Source organism: Myotis davidii, unplaced genomic scaffold, assembly GCF_000327345.1.
Source record: "Myotis davidii unplaced genomic scaffold, ASM32734v1 scaffold520, whole genome shotgun sequence".
Taxonomy (NCBI): Eukaryota; Metazoa; Chordata; class Mammalia; order Chiroptera; family Vespertilionidae; genus Myotis; species Myotis davidii.
In genome coordinates, this window is record NW_006292908.1 from 1,782,935 (window position 1) to 1,802,768 (window position 19,834).

General features: G+C 44.3%; 1 protein-coding gene across 1 annotated transcript in view; it reads left to right on the forward strand.

Moving 5' to 3' along the window:
• Positions 1 to 19,834, forward strand: part of ASXL3 (additional sex combs like 3, transcriptional regulator) — a 147,003-nt gene that overhangs the window by 59,563 nt on the left and 67,606 nt on the right. Inside the window, exons 6-8 of the mRNA XM_015565694.1 lie at positions 743 to 864; positions 13,852 to 13,969; positions 14,940 to 15,059. Of these exons, the coding sequence (XP_015421180.1) occupies positions 743 to 864; positions 13,852 to 13,969; positions 14,940 to 15,059 (360 nt within the window). The remainder of the gene's footprint in view (positions 1 to 742; positions 865 to 13,851; positions 13,970 to 14,939; positions 15,060 to 19,834) is intronic.

A 19,834-nucleotide genomic window follows, 5' to 3' on the forward strand; every position in this document is an offset into this window, starting at 1 on the left:
ACAGGAAGACGTGCTCCAGCTCTCCAGGTTTCAGAGGGCAGGTGGGGAGTGTGGCCCGTGGGTCAGCCGTGCCAGCCAGGCAGTGGTTTTTCTGAAAAGCAGTCTTTCCTAAGGAGCGGTCTGGAGAGTGAGCACCAGGGAAGCTCGACTCGGGGACAAACGGCCAGTCCTGTTCCCTCTGCCCAGGGCTCCGTGTTCTTGGAAATCATCATCTTCACTTGACAGCTGGCACGTTGGATTTCATTTTTCCTTCTCATGCCACGTGACTTGGCCCCGAGGAGGGATGCACTTGCCGCAGGAGGCCAGGGACTCTGTCGAAGGAGGGATGGAGGAATTACACGGCCTCCAAGGTTGATGGATTTAACGCACTTCCATTAATTTGGATTGTTTCTTCACAGTACTGCGCGTGGCCTCGTCTCCATGCTCAGAACTGCCAAGTCTCTACTGACCCCGACTCTTGAGGGAGACGTTGTGTTCCTTTTTGTGTCCATACAAGGGCCCTGTGACCTGGGGATCATCATCAGTCAGGGGGTCAGAAAACGGAGGCCCGGAAGGGGGACTGTGGCCTCACAGCTATTAAATGATCCCTTGTTTCAAAGGAAGCGGCTCTCCTTTGCACTGCGTTCTTTTGCGTTATTTTAGGAATCCGTGTTCAGCTGGAGAAAAGCTCCCAGTTAATGACAGTGGATATAAAAGAAAAGGAGTTCAAATTAGTAATGCCCTTCTCTCTGTGTGTTTCCAGTTTGTGCCAAGCAGGTGCCCGACGAAGCCTCTTGCACTCGGGATCCCAGCCTTCCTAACATGGCCGCGCCCAGCAAGCTGGTGTCTTCCTTCCAGCAACACACCAAGAAGGCTCTGAAGCAGGTGAGCCGGCGGCCTCGGGCCCCCATCCCGTGCTGCTGCCCACGGAAGGCCACGCGTCTTCTGTGGAGAAAGTAAAATAAATAAGAACATAGCAGCCAGCAGGCAATACACATCCCCGAATCCAACCCCTTCCATCGTGTTGAGTGCAGTCATTCAATCTCGGCCCAAAGCTGCGGGAGGCTTGTTTGAGCACTTTGATGTCAAAGAGAAGAGGGAAAATGTGCCTGGAAACATAAAAACTTGTATGAAGGCTTTTGTGGGTGTGATTCATAGTAAGCATGTTGGGTTCATCAATACATTGCATGTTTTGAAAATAGCATCTCTGTGTATTGTCTCATGTTTATCTGAAAATTGACATCAACAATAAACAGAGGCCGGCTGGGCGTGGCTCAGTGATTGAGCATCAACCTGTGAACCAGAAGGTCACGGTTCGATTTCCTGGTCAGGGCACATGCCCACATGGTGGGCTCCATCCCCAGTGGGGGCCATGCGGGAGGCAGCGGATCAATGATTCTCTCTTATCACTGATGTTTCTCTCTCTCCCTCTCCCTTCCTCTCTGAAATCAATGAAAATATATATTTAAAAAGCCACAGATAGTTTCCTTCTCATTACTGAGATGCATTAAGTTACAAATGAGGAAAACAGTAATTGTGGCTTGCTCGCATATAGAATATGTGTCTTCAGTGAGCATGGTTTGGTGCTGAATGGAGCTACCTTGGCATATTGTCCTGGTATCACATCAGCAGATTGACCTGTGTGTCCTTGTCCAGAGATAGTGGTGAGAGGTGATGGCTACAAGGTTGAACTCTGACCTCTGACATACCCTGGTTTCAATTTTTGCTACTCTCTGTGTGACTCTGGGCAAGCCGCTTGTATTCTCCGCCTCTCAAATTCTATTTCTAGAAAATGGGGATGATCTGAGGACTGAGGAGGTGGTACACTGGCAGCACGTGGTCAAGTGAGTGTCCGGCCACAGTAATCGCTCAGGGGGTGTCAGCCACAGCGGCCACACCGCCCTGCTCCACTGTGCAGGGAGGGGAAGGAAGGATGCTGTGGTTAGATGGGGACCCTGTGCGACGCTCATCCTAACGATGTGAATGAGCGGAAGGCTCACACGCTTAACCCTGAATTCCTGGTTTTCCCCTGGGTGACGACTTTACGCCGACATTTTTATTTGGATCCTTGAATGACGCCCTCTTCCACCTCACCTCTTGCTGACCCTTACCAAGTCTGGTGTCATTCTAGGGATACAGTATTTATGACAACAAAGGGACACCATGCTTGTAAATAAAGTTCAGCATTTCTTTAAAAGCTCCATCAATCATTTCTTTAAAAGTTCAGTCAATCTGTGGAGCTTCTTATATTCACATCCAATCTCCTAGGTTTAGACTGTCTCCACCTACTTTTCCTCTACTTCAAACAAAGCAACTTAATACTGTGGTACTGGATTATATTACCTTTTATTCTATATGGATTATTGAAATTTGAAGTATTTCCATTCGTTGGGATTATATCGAGGGTAGTAACATAGGTCAAATAACCTTGCCAGTTATATCCTTGCTCTTGGGAAACGGTTTAGACGCCAGAGAACAAAGTTGAATTTAATGTTGAGGTTCCTTGTGATGAGGCTGAAATAAAGGGTGGGTGATGGTAGGGAAACCTAGGAAGGGCTTATTCAGGTAATAAAATGCTGACCAGGACAGAGCAAAAGACACAAAACTGGGTGCTGGTAATCGTAGCATTTAAGAAACATAGATGTGATCGTAAATGAAACTCATGCTTCCGAGGAGCGGTGATTTAGAAAATGTGCACCCCACGAAGCCTTCCTGTGTGTGAATGGAGACACGAGAACTCACATCTCTGCATTGTCAGGTCTCATTGCCTTTCACTCCCTTCATTTCGGTTTCGTATCATCTGAACATTTTTTTACAATGACTCAAATATCGCACAGCTCTGAGTTAGTGGTTTCTTGTGTTATTTTATTACAGAGCACGTGTTCATGGGAAGTGGCACTTGCTTGCTCAGGCTCTAAGCCTTGTCTTAAGAAAATCTATTTTGAAAACTTCTGAATGTCCAGAAAGAGCTATTTATCCAGGTCTTAAAATGACCTATTGTATAACCAAGTAACAAATGAGTCACCAGGGAATACGGCCCGCTGTATAACAGCTATGCTAATGTTTGATTAATAATCAAATTCCTATCGGAAATACATTTAGAAGAAAAGCTGTTCTTGCAGAATGTTGCCCAGATTCCCTGTAATTGCTGAGTTTCTTCAGGCAACATTTCACAAGTTGACTGAACACGAGGCTTTGTAAATTGTAGCAGCTCAGCGTGTACGCAGCTCACCTTTCTTTTGGAGAGTTGACTGGCCCTAGAGAAGTGGTGTAAGTGTATATGTTATATGTCCCTAGATATCCAATATTTGTGTTCTGTGTTTGCGATTGTATGTTTTGTGTATATATTTACATGCACAAGTCATCATTTCATGAATGTAGAGCCAGCTGAACGACCCTCATAATCGCATCAGCCAGCATTTACTTTTCTGAATCCTAGACACTGTGCTTTGCATTTCACATGCACTGTGCCGTTCAATCCTCATGCAAGTCCTTAAAAGCAGGGACCGGCATCCCCATTTTTCAAATGAGGAAACTAAGGTCCAGAGACGTTAGGTAACTTGCCTAAGATCGTCCAGTGAGTAAATTTTGGTGATGACATTTCAGCCCAGAATCATCGTTTCAGATACTGCCCCCTTAATGCATACTGCCTTTTGGCATCCATCTATCTATCTATCTATCTATCTATCTATCTATCTATCTATCTATATGTATATATATATAAAATAGAGAAATATGCTAATTAACTGGGACGCCTTAATGGGTCAACCGGACAGGAGGAGGTTTCTTGCTCAGAGTCGGGGGCAGAGCAGCAGGGGCCTCCGCATGCCTGCGCTGGGAGGGCCTGATCAGCAGCGGCCTTGGCTGATTCAAGGTCCAGAGAGGGAGGCAGGGCCAGACTGCCAGCGGCGCTGTAATGGGTCAACCGGACAGGAGGAGGTTCCTTGCGCAGAGTTGGGGGCAGAGCAGCAGGGGCCTCCACATGCCTGCGCTGCGGGAGGGCCTGATCAGCAGCGTCCAGAGAGGGCCAGAGAGGGAGGCAGGGCCAGACTGCCAGCGGCCATGGCTGCTGCGGGGCCTGGGGAGTGAGGCAGGGCCAGACCAGAGGGTGGGTGGCGCTGCGTGATTTCGCTTTCGAATCACGTGCTGGGCTCCTAGTATGGTATATACTAAAATAGAATAATTTTTTACAGTATTCAAGAAAATTGACATTCTTGAATATTTGTGAGTGAAAGGAAAGGAAAATGGTATAGTCATTAAGAATATTATTTCTGGCCCAGCCGGTGTACCTCAGAGGTTGAGCGTTGACCCAGGAACCAGGAGGTCATCAGTTTGATTCCAGGTCACGGCACATGCCCGGGTTGCAGGCTCGATCCCCAGTGGGGGCTTGCAGGAGACAGCTGATGGATGATGTTCCTTCCTCATCAATGTTTCTATCTCTCTATCCTTCTCCCTTCCTCTCTCTCTCTACAAATTAATAAAGGCATATTAAAAAAGTAATAGTATTTTCAAATACAGACTGCTTATGTTTAGTATCAGCATATATTAGTGGTAGGCACTCAAATATATTAGCTCTTATCATTTTACTAGAACTATATTCTGAGACAGTAGGACTTTGGTAGTTCAAGTCTACTTTGGCCAGTGCAGACTTTTAGAAGTAGGTGGGAAAAACACCACCACCAAAATCCAGTAGCTTTATATTCATAAATGTAAGTGAATCATAATAATGTAATGCAAATATCCCCACAAAATAAGCCAGATAGAGTTCCTAGTCCTGAGCCCAAGCTGCCACCCCAGTCTGAAGCTTGTAGCTGTGGAGGGTGGGTTTTTACTGGGCAGTACTGTGGACGGCGGGTTTTTATTGGGCAGTACTGTGGACGGCCGTGTATCTATAGGCTGGTACTTACAGAGCCATATACCCCTTGGCTACTGACATCAATCATTCTCCCTGTTCCTAAATACTTGGGACCCTTCTGCTTCCTCATCATGGAAATGTTCGTTAGCATCGCATGTTGGGTGTAATCGCATGAATAATGAAGAAAGGGTAATGAAGAAAGATTAAGCTTTGGAAGTTTATAAACAGAATCAAAGGAAAGCTTGAAGGAGGATGAGGTCTGCTATGGGCGGTAACCTGGTGGCTCCCCCAGGTTTGGCTTCCGGCATTATTTATTCAGGGTCTAGGATTTATTCATAAAGTTGCACATTCGGTTTCCCTCTTCACACCCCAAAGCAGATATATTCTTGGCATTTTGCTTTAGCTTTCTGTATTTGACCAATACTGCGAAATTCCAAAGGCTATGTTGCCTGATGGCAGTTTCTGACGTTTAGCACACTAGCAACAATGCAGGTTGTTGGTGCCTGACACAGCCGGCTGTTTGTGTGTATGTGTGTGTGTGTCTGCAGTGATTTTCAGGGAAGGGCTTATTACATTCAGAGCATTCTTAAGTTACATTGTCGGTGTTGTTTTTCAACTAAAATAAAGCAGGCGTTACTTGTTTATGCAAATCCAAGCTAATACAAGAGCCTCTGGCTTTAGGTTTTATTTTTCATTCGAGGGGAAATGAGAACTGTGTCATGTTTGCATAGTTATCTGACAGGCTTTCTGTTTACCAATTTAAATGTTTATCTAAAGCAAGCATGTCAAACTCACGGCCCACGGGCCATATGCCTCATTTATTTGGCTTGTGTTAGCCTTTGAGTTTGACATGCTTGATCTAAAGGGTTTCATGTCTCTTTTTTCAATTGAACTTCTTGGAGGTGACATTGATTAATAAAACTATGCGGGTTCAGGTATACAGTTCTGCATCATCTGTATTGTCTCTTGTTATAAGAGAACATTGGGGTGCGCCTCTAGAGAAAAGCATGCGGAGTCAGCACCTTCTGGTTTCTTTCCACATCGATCTAAAACTGTAACTAATGTCTGGTGGGATCTTTCCTTTCCCTAGACTGGCTGAGCTCTGTTATGTGTCCTTGAAATAGTGCGTTTATTTCCAAGTTGTGGCCTGTAAATGTCTCTCATATGGACGAGTACCTGAAAGCATTTGACTTGGCACGTCCAAGAGACTCTGTAGTCTGGGCATGAGAACATTTACATGTGGGCAGCATGGCAGACTGCACTGACGCTTGCCATCTGCTTGTTTATTTAGGTTTTGATGCTGCTTCTTTCTGGGTTTGAAATGGCAGGATTTAAAGTTGTTAAATAAGCTCTTCATTAGCATGTCAGTGGAGAGCTCAGGCTTGGGTAGTTAGGGGTGCCTGGGGATATCATCTCTAAAATGCATCTAGACTAATATGATAAGTAGCATGTGTGTCAAATAGAAGGGTATGTAGGTGGACCAGCAGCCTCCCGGGGCTAACTGAGACCCTTGGTGTGGAATAGAAAAAGCCTGCATCGCAGCCCCAAGTTGTCGCCACCGCTAAAATATTTCCCCTTCATGGCACCCCGTGAGGAGCTAACCTTCTAGGACCCACTAAAGTGACCTTCCTCATCCTACTTTCTTAATCTATTACATGGATTTCCAGGCTGTGGGATACCTAAACTTAGATGATTACAAGTTAAATTGCATTTAACTTCTATTATATTTGTAATAATATAAAATAGAAACTTTTGTTCTGGGAAATGTAGCTAAAGCTCAAAGTTGAGGACAGTGGGATACAAAGGCACCTGCTGTGAAGAGAGGTGCAGAGGCCCTACTGAGAGAAGGCAGTGGCTTCTGACTGCCCCTGCAGCCTGTATGCAAACAGCCTCAATACAAACAGCCTGAATACAACAGCCTAAATGCAAACAGCCTGAAAACAAATAGCCTAAATAAAACAGCCTGAATGCAAACAGCCTTTATAAAAACAGCCTGAATGCAAACAGCCTGAAAACAAATAGCCTGAATAAAACAGCCTGAATGCAAACAGCCTTTATAAAAACAGCCTGAATGCAAACAGCCTGAAAACAAATAGCCTGAATAAAACAGCCTGAAGGCAAACAGCCTTTATAAAAACAGCCTGAATGCAAACAGCCTGAAAACAAATAGCCTGAATAAAACAGCCTGAAGGCAAACAGCCTTTATAAAAACAGCCTGAATGCAAACAGCCTGAAAACAAATAGCCTGAATAAAACAGCCTGAAGGCAAACAGCCTTTATAAAAACAGCCTGAATGCAAACAGCCTGAAAACAAATAGCCTGAATAAAACAGCCTGAAGGCAAACAGCCTTTATAAAAACAGCCTGAATGCAAACAGCCTGAAAACAAATAGCCTGAATAAAACAGCCTGAAGGCAAACAGCCTTTATAAAAACAGCCTGAATGCAAACAGCCTGAAAACAAATAGCCTGAATAAAACAGCCTGAAGGCAAACAGCCTTTATAAAAACAGCCTGAATGCAAACAGCCTGAAAACAAATAGCCTGAATAAAACAGCCTGAAGGCAAACAGCCTTTATAAAAACAGCCTGAATGCAAACAGCCTGAAAACAAATAGCCTGAATAAAACAGCCTGAAGGCAAACAGCCTTTATAAAAACAGCCTGAATGCAAACAGCCTGAAAACAAATAGCCTGAATAAAACAGCCTGAAGGCAAACAGCCTTTATAAAAACAGCCTGAATGCAAACAGCCTGAAAACAAATAGCCTGAATAAAACAGCCTGAAGGCAAACAGCCTTTATAAAAACAGCCTGAATGCAAACAGCCTGAAAACAAATAGCCTGAATAAAACAGCCTGAAGGCAAACAGCCTTTATAAAAACAGCCTGAATGCAAACAGCCTGAAAACAAATAGCCTGAATAAAACAGCCTGAAGGCAAACAGCCTTTATAAAAACAGCCTGAATGCAAACAGCCTGAAAACAAATAGCCTGAATAAAACAGCCTGAAGGCAAACAGCCTTTATAAAAACAGCCTGAATGCAAACAGCCTGAAAACAAATAGCCTGAATAAAACAGCCTGAAGGCAAACAGCCTTTATAAAAACAGCCTGAATGCAAACAGCCTGAAAACAAATAGCCTGAATAAAACAGCCTGAAGGCAAACAGCCTTTATAAAAACAGCCTGAATGCAAACAGCCTGAAAACAAATAGCCTGAATAAAACAGCCTGAAGGCAAACAGCCTTTATAAAAACAGCCTGAATGCAAACAGCCTGAAAACAAATAGCCTGAATAAAACAGCCTGAAGGCAAACAGCCTTTATAAAAACAGCCTGAATGCAAACAGCCTGAAAACAAATAGCCTGAATAAAACAGCCTGAAGGCAAACAGCCTTTATAAAAACAGCCTGAATGCAAACAGCCTGAAAACAAATAGCCTGAATAAAACAGCCTGAAGGCAAACAGCCTTTATAAAAACAGCCTGAATGCAAACAGCCTGAAAACAAATAGCCTGAATAAAACAGCCTGAAGGCAAACAGCCTTTATAAAAACAGCCTGAATGCAAACAGCCTGAAAACAAATAGCCTGAATAAAACAGCCTGAAGGCAAACAGCCTTTATAAAAACAGCCTGAATGCAAACAGCCTGAAAACAAATAGCCTGAATAAAACAGCCTGAAGGCAAACAGCCTTTATAAAAACAGCCTGAATGCAAACAGCCTGAAAACAAATAGCCTGAATAAAACAGCCTGAAGGCAAACAGCCTTTATAAAAACAGCCTGAATGCAAACAGCCTGAAAACAAATAGCCTGAATAAAACAGCCTGAAGGCAAACAGCCTTTATAAAAACAGCCTGAATGCAAACAGCCTGAAAACAAATAGCCTGAATAAAACAGCCTGAAGGCAAACAGCCTTTATAAAAACAGCCTGAATGCAAACAGCCTGAAAACAAATAGCCTGAATAAAACAGCCTGAAGGCAAACAGCCTTTATAAAAACAGCCTGAATGCAAACAGCCTGAAAACAAATAGCCTGAATAAAACAGCCTGAAGGCAAACAGCCTTTATAAAAACAGCCTGAATGCAAACAGCCTGAAAACAAATAGCCTGAATAAAACAGCCTGAAGGCAAACAGCCTTTATAAAAACAGCCTGAATGCAAACAGCCTGAAAACAAATAGCCTGAATAAAACAGCCTGAAGGCAAACAGCCTTTATAAAAACAGCCTGAATGCAAACAGCCTGAAAACAAATAGCCTGAATAAAACAGCCTGAAGGCAAACAGCCTTTATAAAAACAGCCTGAATGCAAACAGCCTTTATACAAACAGCCTGAATGCAAACAGCCTGTATACAAACAGCCTGAATGCGAACAGCTCTGTGCATTTCCTGTTTATACATTTTAGCGGCTCTGTGTCTGTTTCACACGGACATGTACCAGGTAATTCACTCAGCATTGCTCTGCTTGCGCACTCTTTCTCTGACTCTACACCTCGCCATTAACCACCGCACCCCACAATCTTTTTTAAAAATATATTTTTATTGATATCAGAGAGGAAGGGAGAGAGAGAAATATCACTGATGAGAGAGAATCACTGATTGGCTGCATCCTGCATGTGCCATAATAGGGATTGAACCTGCAAACCCAGCATGTGCCCTGGCCAGGAGTTGAGCCATGATCTCCTGGTACATAGGCCGACACTCAACCACTGAGTCACGCCAGCCAGGCATGGCATCCACAGTCTTAACCACCACACCCCACAGTCATCGCCAGGGCTCTGCAGCAGCCCGTCCTCGACCGGGAGGGGGGTTCCTACCTCCCTTGGGCATGGCCAGACTCATTGGGTGAGGTGAGGAGCACTGTTAATGGTATCAAAGATTGGTGCCCTCAGGCTGACCCAGGCTCAGAACCATCTCTGTTTTGTCTGGCACATTGTTCAAAACAGGAAAACTCACCTAAACATCCTGAAAGTCCAGTTGTGTTGGTTCTCCTGAGCAGGTGCTGCCCCCTCCGGTGGGGTGTGTATCCCCACTCACTTCAGCCACCCCAGGCGGTGTGGTCCAAACAGCACTGCACATTTTTTCAAGGAATTGTGAGGATACAAGCAGCCTCTATGTGTGAGTTGCAGAAATATGGTTATATAACTCCCCACACCCCAAAACACACACACACAGAGAAAACCAAAACCATGACTAGCTAGCTTCTTCACTTGCAAGATCTGTCCAAGAGACCGGCAATGTAAGACACATATTAATATGTACAATAATGTGAGGCCGGATTCACTACACGGCCTGCCTTGTGGACATGACCAGTGTCAGAGTTCTCTGGTCGGAGCCAGCCCAGACTATCCTGAACATCTCATTGGGGTCCGCATTGCTTCCCCTATCATTCCACACCGACATGCATGGAGGAGTCCTCAGTGTCCTAGTCCAATAAACCCCACTTGCTGGGAAGGGAACTGGACTCTTCCATGAGCCCAGCACCGCTCAGCCTACGATGAGGCGGATCTCGTGAATGTGGTCAGGATGCCCCTTCCTGTAGCTGAGCCCAGGTGCCCCTCAGTTTACCTGGGAGCCTGCTGTCCACTGTGACACACTCCCCAATTGTTGCTTATTTGCCCCTAGAAAAGTTAATCGGGGTCCAACATAATGCTCGTGTTTTAGAGGTAAAACTAAAAAGTATGCATATTTTCCATACACTTAAAACAGTCCTTTTTCTGTTGGGCACTTAGTCACCTACAGGCACAGAGTGTTGCATATCAGTATTTCACATGCCGTTATATTATGGCCTGGCCAGCGTGGCTCTGCGATTGAACGTTGACCTATGGATGAGGAGGTCATGGTTCGATTCCCAGTCAGGGCACATGCCCAGGTTGCGGGCTTGATAGCCAGTGGGGGCTGTTCAGGAGGCAGTCGATCAATGATTCTCTCTCATCATTGATGTTTCTAGCTTTCTCTCACACCCCTTCCCCTCTGAAATAAATAAAAATATATTTTTCTAAAATGTTATATTAAGAAATATTGTTTAAATTTCTGAGTAGGAAATACATGTTCAGAAAGAAAATCATTGAAATAACCACAATATTGATTAGCATTATTTTATCCCTACCTGGTTCCACCGTGACTCTTTAAAATTAAAAATAGGTGTAGGTTTGGTTTAAAAAAATGTTTTATTTTTGGTCAATTTGCACCCAAGCATATTTTTTTCCACTTATTTTTTATGAGGGGGGGAAGGGATGGAGAGAAACATCAATGTGAGAGAAACTCTGACTGGGGCTGGATAGCAGACCTGCACCCCAGGTATGTGCCGTGCCCTTGACCTGGAATTGAACCAAAACCTGAGACCCTTCAGTGCACACACCAACGCTCTAGCCACTGAGCTTACCGGCCAGGGAAGCTAAGGGTTTTCATTGTTTTTATACTATTATTGCTGTCATGGTTTCTTCTGATCCAACTACTAATTTTCCTATAATAGAGTCTTCTCAGCTCTAAAAATTGAGGGTGGAATTTTTATTATTTTAATTATTACCACCAGATGCTGTGAAAAGGCAGGCCATCTTTGACTTTATGATTCAGGCTGATGGGCCTCTTTGTATTTTATCTCTCTTTTTTTTTTCCAACCAATATTTTCCAAAATACACCTGACATCAAATGAATATTTTTTAAATGCCTATTTGAACTGCCAAGGGAAATAGTTTAAATCTATGATGTAGAGCCTCCTAAAAACCTGTCACTCTTTGTAGATTTTATTGTTTTGTGGGTGTCTTACATAGTGGGCAAAGATGGACTGAATTGTAATGGAGAGCACTGTGTTGCCTCATTCTGTTTTTTTTTTATTGGATTGATGGTTTAATGTCCATAAATTGCTTTGTGTTCGTACATAAGGCTAGAGAGAGTTATGTATACACCTTGATGAAAGAGAGCAAATGTCTTAAATATTTTATAGCACATGTGCTCTCATTAAATATATTACTGAGACCCCTTGCCGCCATGGTTCAGTGGTTGAGCATCAACCTATGAACCAGGAGGTCATGATTTGATTCCCAGTCAGGGTACATGCCAAAGTTGTGGGCTCAATTCTCGGGGGGGTGGTGCAGGAGGAAGCCAATCAGTGATTCTCTCATAATTGATGTTTCTCTCTCTCTCCTTCTCCTTTCCTCTCCAAAATCAATAAAAAATATTTTAAGTAAGAAATATATATGTGTATTATTGAGAGCTAGAAAATGATGAGGAGGATGGCATCTTATTCATTTTTGTGTCTCTTTTCCCCACACAGTACCTGGTTCTTTATAAAAGCTTAGTACATCTAAGAAGGGAAGATGACTTGTGTCATCATTAGCAACAGAATCATCTATATATATAAAAGCCTAAGCGACCGGATGACCAGCTGGTAGCTATGATGCGCACTCACCTCCAGGGGGCAGACACTCAGTGCAGGAGCTTCCCCCTGGTGGTCAGTGGGCTCCCACAGCGGGAGCACTGCTCAGCTGACAGACACCGGGCTCACAGCTGGTGAGCGCAGCTGCAGTGGCGTGAATCTCTCCCATGGACCCTCCCCTTGTGTGCCCTGGCGGCAGGAGCAGTAGTCGCAGCCGGGCCGGGATTAGTGAGAGGGGCACGGTGCCTAACCTGGGCTCGGGCTCCTCCCTGGCCGCCTGCACTACTTTGTGCTGTGTGAGATCAGTGCAGACAGCAGGCTGGAGCCCATTGAGCTGGCAGGTAAGCCCAGGCTGCAGTGGTGCAGAGGTCCACTGATCCCCGCTGGCCAGGCCAAGGGACCCCACCGGTGCATGAGTCTGTGCACCAGGCCTCTAGTTTGTAATAGATTTCTCAACCCATTCACTTTCCCAGTTGGTTATAAATATAATCTGACTATGCCTCCTCTCATTTACATGGCATTTACTTTTTCACATCTGTAATGATTGGATTGCTAAATCTTGCGATCAACAAGTTGGACATTCAGCTACGACTCTGCAAATAGAATGGCATCGTTTCTGACAGCGAGGGAATATATAGTCAGTGCAATGTTTCAGCAGCCCGTGACAGCTGTTGGTCGAAGAACATTAATCAAGTAACTGAGATGTTAGAAAATTGGAAGAAATTACACAGGAACCAGGAATAAAAAGGTCTGAGCCTGTCTGGGGCCAGCCTTTGAACCTTGCTGAGGAGTCTTAGCTTTCCTGTAAGTGTGAATTCAATGTGTCTTCGGTTTTGTGTGCTTGAGACCCTTTTTATTACAGGTAATTTTCGGCGTAAATCCATCAGCTAGATAAGCTGTCTCTCAGAACTTTCAAATGTCTTTTATTTCATCATCGGCACCGTGGCTGATTCATTTATGAATCACGCAACACTCCCATTTGCAGAGATTGATTCTCGTCTCGGTTTATTTTTCTCCGGGATCTGCCAGAGGCCGTCAGGCTCGTGTCCTGAAGGTTAATGCCCAAAGTCAAGCCAGCAACAGAGCCACGCGCTGCCAGGTTCCCAGGATGAGGACTGATTCCCTTCGCAGAAATAAACGATTCCTGCCATGTCCCGCGGTTCTGTGCGGCGCTGCCCGCGGCTGAGCGAGCGCATCAATACTGTGTCCCCAACCGCTGTACATACTGATGACACTCTGTCACCATGACTGGCTGAGCAGCGCGGAGGGCGCACCTGCCAGGGACGCCCAGACGCGGAGCTTTCCATCCCGGTCTGGACACATGCCTTTGACATGTATGTTACTTGGGCATCATGGCTTCACCTCCCATGGGCTTTCCGGCCCTGCGGTGAAGGGGGAGCCGGCTTTTGTGGGCTCTGTTTTCTGAATGATACCCGAGAGGGTCTCGGGGTGACAGCCTTGGCCAAAGGCCGATTGTGGGTTTGGGGGGAAAATGACCTGAAGGTGGCTATTGCGAAGCCTGACAAATGAGTAGCTCTGGGCATTTAAGTCTCATAAAAGGCTCTATCTAATGGGCAGATGGATCATTTAATTCAATCACGAGAAACCGTTGGGGCTATATTTTTATGTTCTACTTGATTGTCATGTCTCGTAGGCTCTGAGGCAGCAGCAGAAGAGAAGAAATGGAGTCTCAGTGATGGTCAACAAGACTGTCCCCCGCGTGGTGCTGACACCCCTGAAGGTGTCTGACGAGCAGTCAGATTCGCCATCAGGTAAAGAGCCGAACGGGTCCGCGGGCCAGGCTCCCGCTGGGGAGACTTCCTCGCTGAAGGGAGATGCCAGGAATTCTCTCCGCAACTGAGCAATGGTTTCACTAGAGGTTTTGTTTAAAGTTTCTAAGGAGTTAATTCAGATTGTGGCCCAATGTTTCTATCCTTTTGACTCTTTCAGTGATTGAAAAACACAGTGTTTTGCTCCTTAAACAAAGGTACCAGCTCACTCATCAGCAAAGGACTTCCTGTGCTCACGTCAGTAGGGATAAGAAATGGCACTTCTAGGAGGGGTGTTTGCTCTTTCTGTGTGGACGTGGAACTTTAATGGTGGATCGCACGCTGATGGCACTGCCCGCAGCAGCAGTTCGGGGGGTGTGCATTGTTTTGCGGTCCTCGGTTGCAACACCGGGCATCCTTGATTAGGTTTTGTGTTCTGGCCACATCCTTCCCACCTCAGTGCAGCCCTGACCTTTTCTAATTTACCTCCTGTCACTTCATCAGCGATGTGCCATTCTGTTTGTGATATACCGATGGCTGCGTTTTCTGCGTAAAGTTATTTATAAAGGTACGATCTCTCTCTCTCTCTCTCTCTCTCTCTCTCTCTCTCTCTCTCAGCTTCTCTTCTTGCTTCAGCTTCCTGTCTTGCATCGTCTCTAAGTGATATAATATTGTTGGAGCTTACTGGAGTATTTTTACAAAAGATCTCAGTGTTTCCTTTATAAGCTGTCAGATCAGCGAACGTGTTTTTGACTCCACTATTAGGCCATCTGTTCTTGCTTTTTGTTCTGTGTGATTGATTTATTGGGCTTTCTCTTTGTAGCCAGTAAAGGAATCAGATTGTGGCCCAAGGTAGTGAATTAACTCCTAGAAAAGGAGATTATATCTACAGCTTTTTAAGACAATTTGAGATGTTTCTTTCCAAGGACAGCAAGAGGAAGATAATGACCTAATAACTATTTCCTTTTTTTAGGATCCGAATCTAAAAATGGTGAAGCAGACAGCTCAGATAAAGAAATGAAACATGGGCAAAAATCTCCCACTGGAAAACAAACAAGTCAGCACTTAAAACGGTTAAAAAAGTCTGGTTTAGGTGAGTGTTCAATGGACTATGACATTTCACAGTCTGGAGATTTCTATCTTTTTGAATGAAATTGTGGAAAGTCTCAGAACATTTTTTTAAGGGTAAAACAAACATTTCTTAAATCATTCCAATTTATCTAAACCAAAAGGGTACTAAATAAGGAAATGTAGTTATAATGGAATGACCTTAAGCATTCAGATGATTAAATATTGCTTAAAAATTGCTAAAATGTGTGAATGACCTTATTGTATGAAACAAAGGCTAAGATTAAAATTACATCTACAAGTATTTATCTGCCAAGTATGATTCTATTTGATGAGCAATATTTTGTTCCTGCCACCGGATTTAACTTTCTAAGAATATACCATACTGGGGGGGAGCGCAACTTTATAAAGACTTCACTGGGCTGAGTGTACATGTCCTGGGGGTCGGCTGCAGTAAGCTGCCCAGCCTTGCTTCTCATCGGTGCTGCTTGAAATAGTCAGTCGTGCTTGTCTGGAAACTAGTGTGAAGCTGCTAGTCAGTGTGGGAGACCCCGTCCGTCCATGGGTCTTGCAAGTCAGCGCCAGGGTTTCTTCTGAAGATCTCCTTGCGGATAACATCTCATCAGGAACTCCACAGCAGCAGCCAGGGCAGAAGGAAGATGAGAAGGAAGAAGATGAAAACAAACCGCTCCTGGACGGCACACCGCCGCTCTCTGCTGAGTCGGCCTTGCTGGAAGTCTGGGCCAAATGGCTTCATTTCTCTTAGTTACTTCACTCCTCAATACGGGCAGTGATGATGACCTGGGTCATCGTAACGTTTTGTAAAATGATAGAAACTACACATTTATTGATCTGAACTTTATTCCTGGTTCTGCACTTATTTTCTTGGAAATTTTGGGTAGTTCTTCTTTGCAGAGTTTTTCTGTTTGCAAAATTCAAGCAAGATTGTGACACATTTATTTTTAGTTTTTTAGTCAAGGTTGATTGCCTACTATATACCAGGAATTTTGCTAACTCCTAGGCACATTTAACAAATCTTGCTATATTTTTTAGATATCTTCTGGGAAGCAGAATTTATTTTTAATTTTTTCAAGGTAGCATAATTATCTCTTTTGCATTATTTCCAGAGCTAAATAATTTTATAGTTTTTGTGTAGGCTCACACATATGTGTGTGTTTGTGTATAGTCACACTTACACATATACTGATGTAGTTTTTATTTTTCTACTAGCCTTTTGGGGGGTTGTAAAATCAATTCTTTAACATGAGTAGCTTCTGAGTAGAAAACTGTAACGGGAGAATGATATGTAAAGAATGTCCTAAAAAAATACCATATTATGATACCCAAAGTAGTTGAAAAGTCATTGACCTTCAATTAAAAATAGTCTGCTGACAAACTCAGTAAATTCATCGTCATATCAGAAAATTCACCCAGCTGGCGTGGCTCAGTGGTTGAGTATCAACCATCCTATGAACCAGGAGGTCACAGTTTGACTCCCGGTCAAGTTGCAGGCTCCATCCCCAGTGTGGAGTGTGCAGGAGTCAGCCGATCAATGATCCTCTCTCATCATTGATGTTTCTATCTCTCTCTCCCTTTCCCTTCCTCTCTGAAATCAATAAAAATATATGTTAAAAAATGTCAAGGCACAGGCCTTGCTGTTTAATTGCTTAGCTAACTTCAGGCCTGGAAGTCAAGGCCATTGTGTGCTGGCCATCAGCATCCTCACAGGCACTCGGGTCTGCAGCCAGGATCTCATTATCTAATTGTTGCCTAGGAGTCCTGCATGCCAGGAAGAACTCACTTGTTAGAAATTGTATTGTGAGAGTATTTTAGCTGACTTGTTAGCAAATTAAAAAGGCAATAAAGGAGATTCCTGTGTTCTTTTTAACCTGCTTTCTTTTAGACCTCAAAGTGCTAGAAATAATGAAGCCCCTTAATGAAAGAATGGAGCATTAAACACATATTCATGCCCATGTTGAATGCAGTGGTCTAGGTGTTCAGACAGAAGATTCCTCCTTTAGTCCTTACTTCAATGATGTACAGTAGAATTATTTCCACTTTCTTCAGCTGGAGAAACAGGACCAGAGGATTAAGGACATTTGCCCAGACCCATAAATGACACAGCTAAGATACAAGCGAAGGCACAGCTAGCTCCAGTCTAAACAGCTCATCTTGGATATGGTCTGACTGTCAAATCCTTTAGCTCAGTGGTCAGCAAACTCATTAGTCAACAGAGCCAAATATCAACAGGACAACAATTGAAATTTCTTTTGAGAGCCGATATTTTTAAACTGAAACTATATAGGTAGGTACATTGTTATTAACTTAATTAGGGTCCTCCTAAGGCTTAGGAAGAGCCACACTCAAGGGGCCAAAGAGCCGCATGTGACTCGAGAGCCGCAGTTTGCCGACCACTGCTTTAGCCGATTTGGTAGACCTATGGAGACCACTGAGGAGCAGCATGGCCCTCTGTGACATGAGTCTGCCAGAGGTGTTAAAATGCAAAATGCGAGTACTCTAGCCCTGGCTGGTGTGGTGTAAAAACCTGCAGGGTCTCCAGTTGGATTCCCAGTCAAGGGCACGCCCCTGGGATGCAGGTTCCATCCCTGCCCCAGTAGGGACACGTGGGGTGTGTGCGGGAGGCAGCCAATCTATGTGTCTCTCTCACATCGCTCTAAGATTTTTTGGCTGATCCTGTAAAATGAAAGAGATGAGGGAAAAGGTGGGATTTAAATTAAGTCAATTAAGGTAAACATTTGTCGAGATAAACCACAGGGAATTACTGGGAAGGAAGTGTGACTGACTCTAACCTAGCAATCAGCTTAGGGGAGTGGCTTATTTTGTGTGAATGAAGTCAGTAGTACTTGTGAAGCCCAATACGCTAGAGTGAAACATGAAAAAAATGCAAAATGACAGGAAGCGCCTTAAATGCGTGGCTTATTTTGTGCGAATGAAATCAGTAGTACTTGTGAAGCCCAATACAGTAGAGTGAAAGGTGAAAAAATGCAAAATGACAGGAAGCGCCTTAAATGTGACCATCTCCAGGCAGTAGCCACGTCTCCTTCAGGAAGGACTGTTCCGATGCTCTGTGGCCTGAGGGAGCTGGCAGAGTGGACGATTCTCTGTGCTGGGAAGCACTGTAGTCTGATGGTGTTTAGCTCTCCGTAAGGCCCATTGATGGATATTTTGCTCTCCAATCTTTGCCATTAACCTTGCTCATTTTTTTGGAATAATGACCTTCTGTCCATCTTCGAGGCTCTCACCACACCCCTTATATCGCTCTTATTAGAAGGTGCTAAATACACATTTTAAATTTATATTTATTGATGAGAGAGAGGGGGAGGAAGGGAGGGAGGGAACGGACCTCTCCCAGGAGACCCTGTGCTCTTGGGATAGGTCATTCTTTGAGGACCAATGTTAGCTCCCGAACCAATGTGAAGAAAGATGAACAACCAGCACTCCCAGCCAGCCAGATGGGGAGAACTGGTTCTTCATTATCTGTTTTCCCAGCAGAGTTAGACATCCAATTCTACAGTTTCAGAAATGCGGTTTTCACCTCCTTTGCCATCCCTAGGTAGAGGTAACTGTATAAAAGCCTTAATCCACTGAAGCCATCTCTGATAATAAAAGCGCAATATGCTAATTAGACCTGACAGCCGAATGACATTCCCGATGTCCTTCCGGATGACCTTCTGGGGCTGCAAGGGCTGAGACAGCCACCGTGGCTGTGAGGGCTGAGCCCCTTGCATGAATTTCGTGCATCGGGCCTCTAGTTCTGAACGAAAACAAATGCTACAAGTCGTTTCTAATTTCAGGTAATTCTGAAACTAAACTCAGTAAGTATCAGCCTTTATGGTGTTCATCTAAATTTTCATCCTTATTGTGAGATTTCCCGAACAGGATATGAAATACTTTTCATCATCCCTTATGCACTTGCTTTTGGTCTCTGGCCATGTTAGTTTGTCAAATTGCAGGATAGTCACTCTTTTCAAGGTGGAGGTTTTACCTGCGTCTCAGAGCCTCGCGAGTGTAGCCCAGCACACAGTGGACCCCGGTGTTTTCCTGAGGTCCCTGCAGTAGAGGATGTCCCCCAGGGCCCCTCAGGTCCCTGCAGAGGCCAGCCCCCGGGAGAGGGCTAGGGCACACAATAAAAATAGACACAGTGAGCGCCGACACCCCAGTCATTCTAGTTCTGATCGTGCTCTTGAGATCCTGTGGGAAATATGTCACCGCCTAGGGACCCAGTACTTTTGACATTGGTGTTTTGTGTTATCTTTGTTTTGTTCTTAACCAGGGTTATTTGTGGAAAGTAAAAGGATATTTCTCTGAGTAGCTCTCTGATGGAATAGACAGGAGACATGGGTCAATTGAGTGCAGTTGAAAAAAAACAAACAGATCTATAGAATATTTTTCTGATGATGTTATAGCAAAAGACAAAATTTTTGTTAGCCCTCCCCCATTTCTTAATCGTGTACGGTAGGAAACGTTATTCTGTGATGTGTAAAACAAATGCTAGCAGTGTCTCCAAGAGCTCTTTTATATCATACGTCTTGCAGGTTATTATAACAGTAAATATTAGACTACCACATAATCAGGCAGTCGAAACCACATCTACTGAGCTGAGAGGTAGGTGACAGCTGAAAATGGGGTTTAAAGTACATGTGTTTCTTGCCTAATCAGTTGGTTTAATATCCTGTCTGCTTATCTTAGCAAAGGATGAAACTCATTTAGAAGCTCCCCTGTGGAGTCTTCAGAGAGAACCCTGGTACATTATCATCTCATGGAGTCCAGGACACTCGG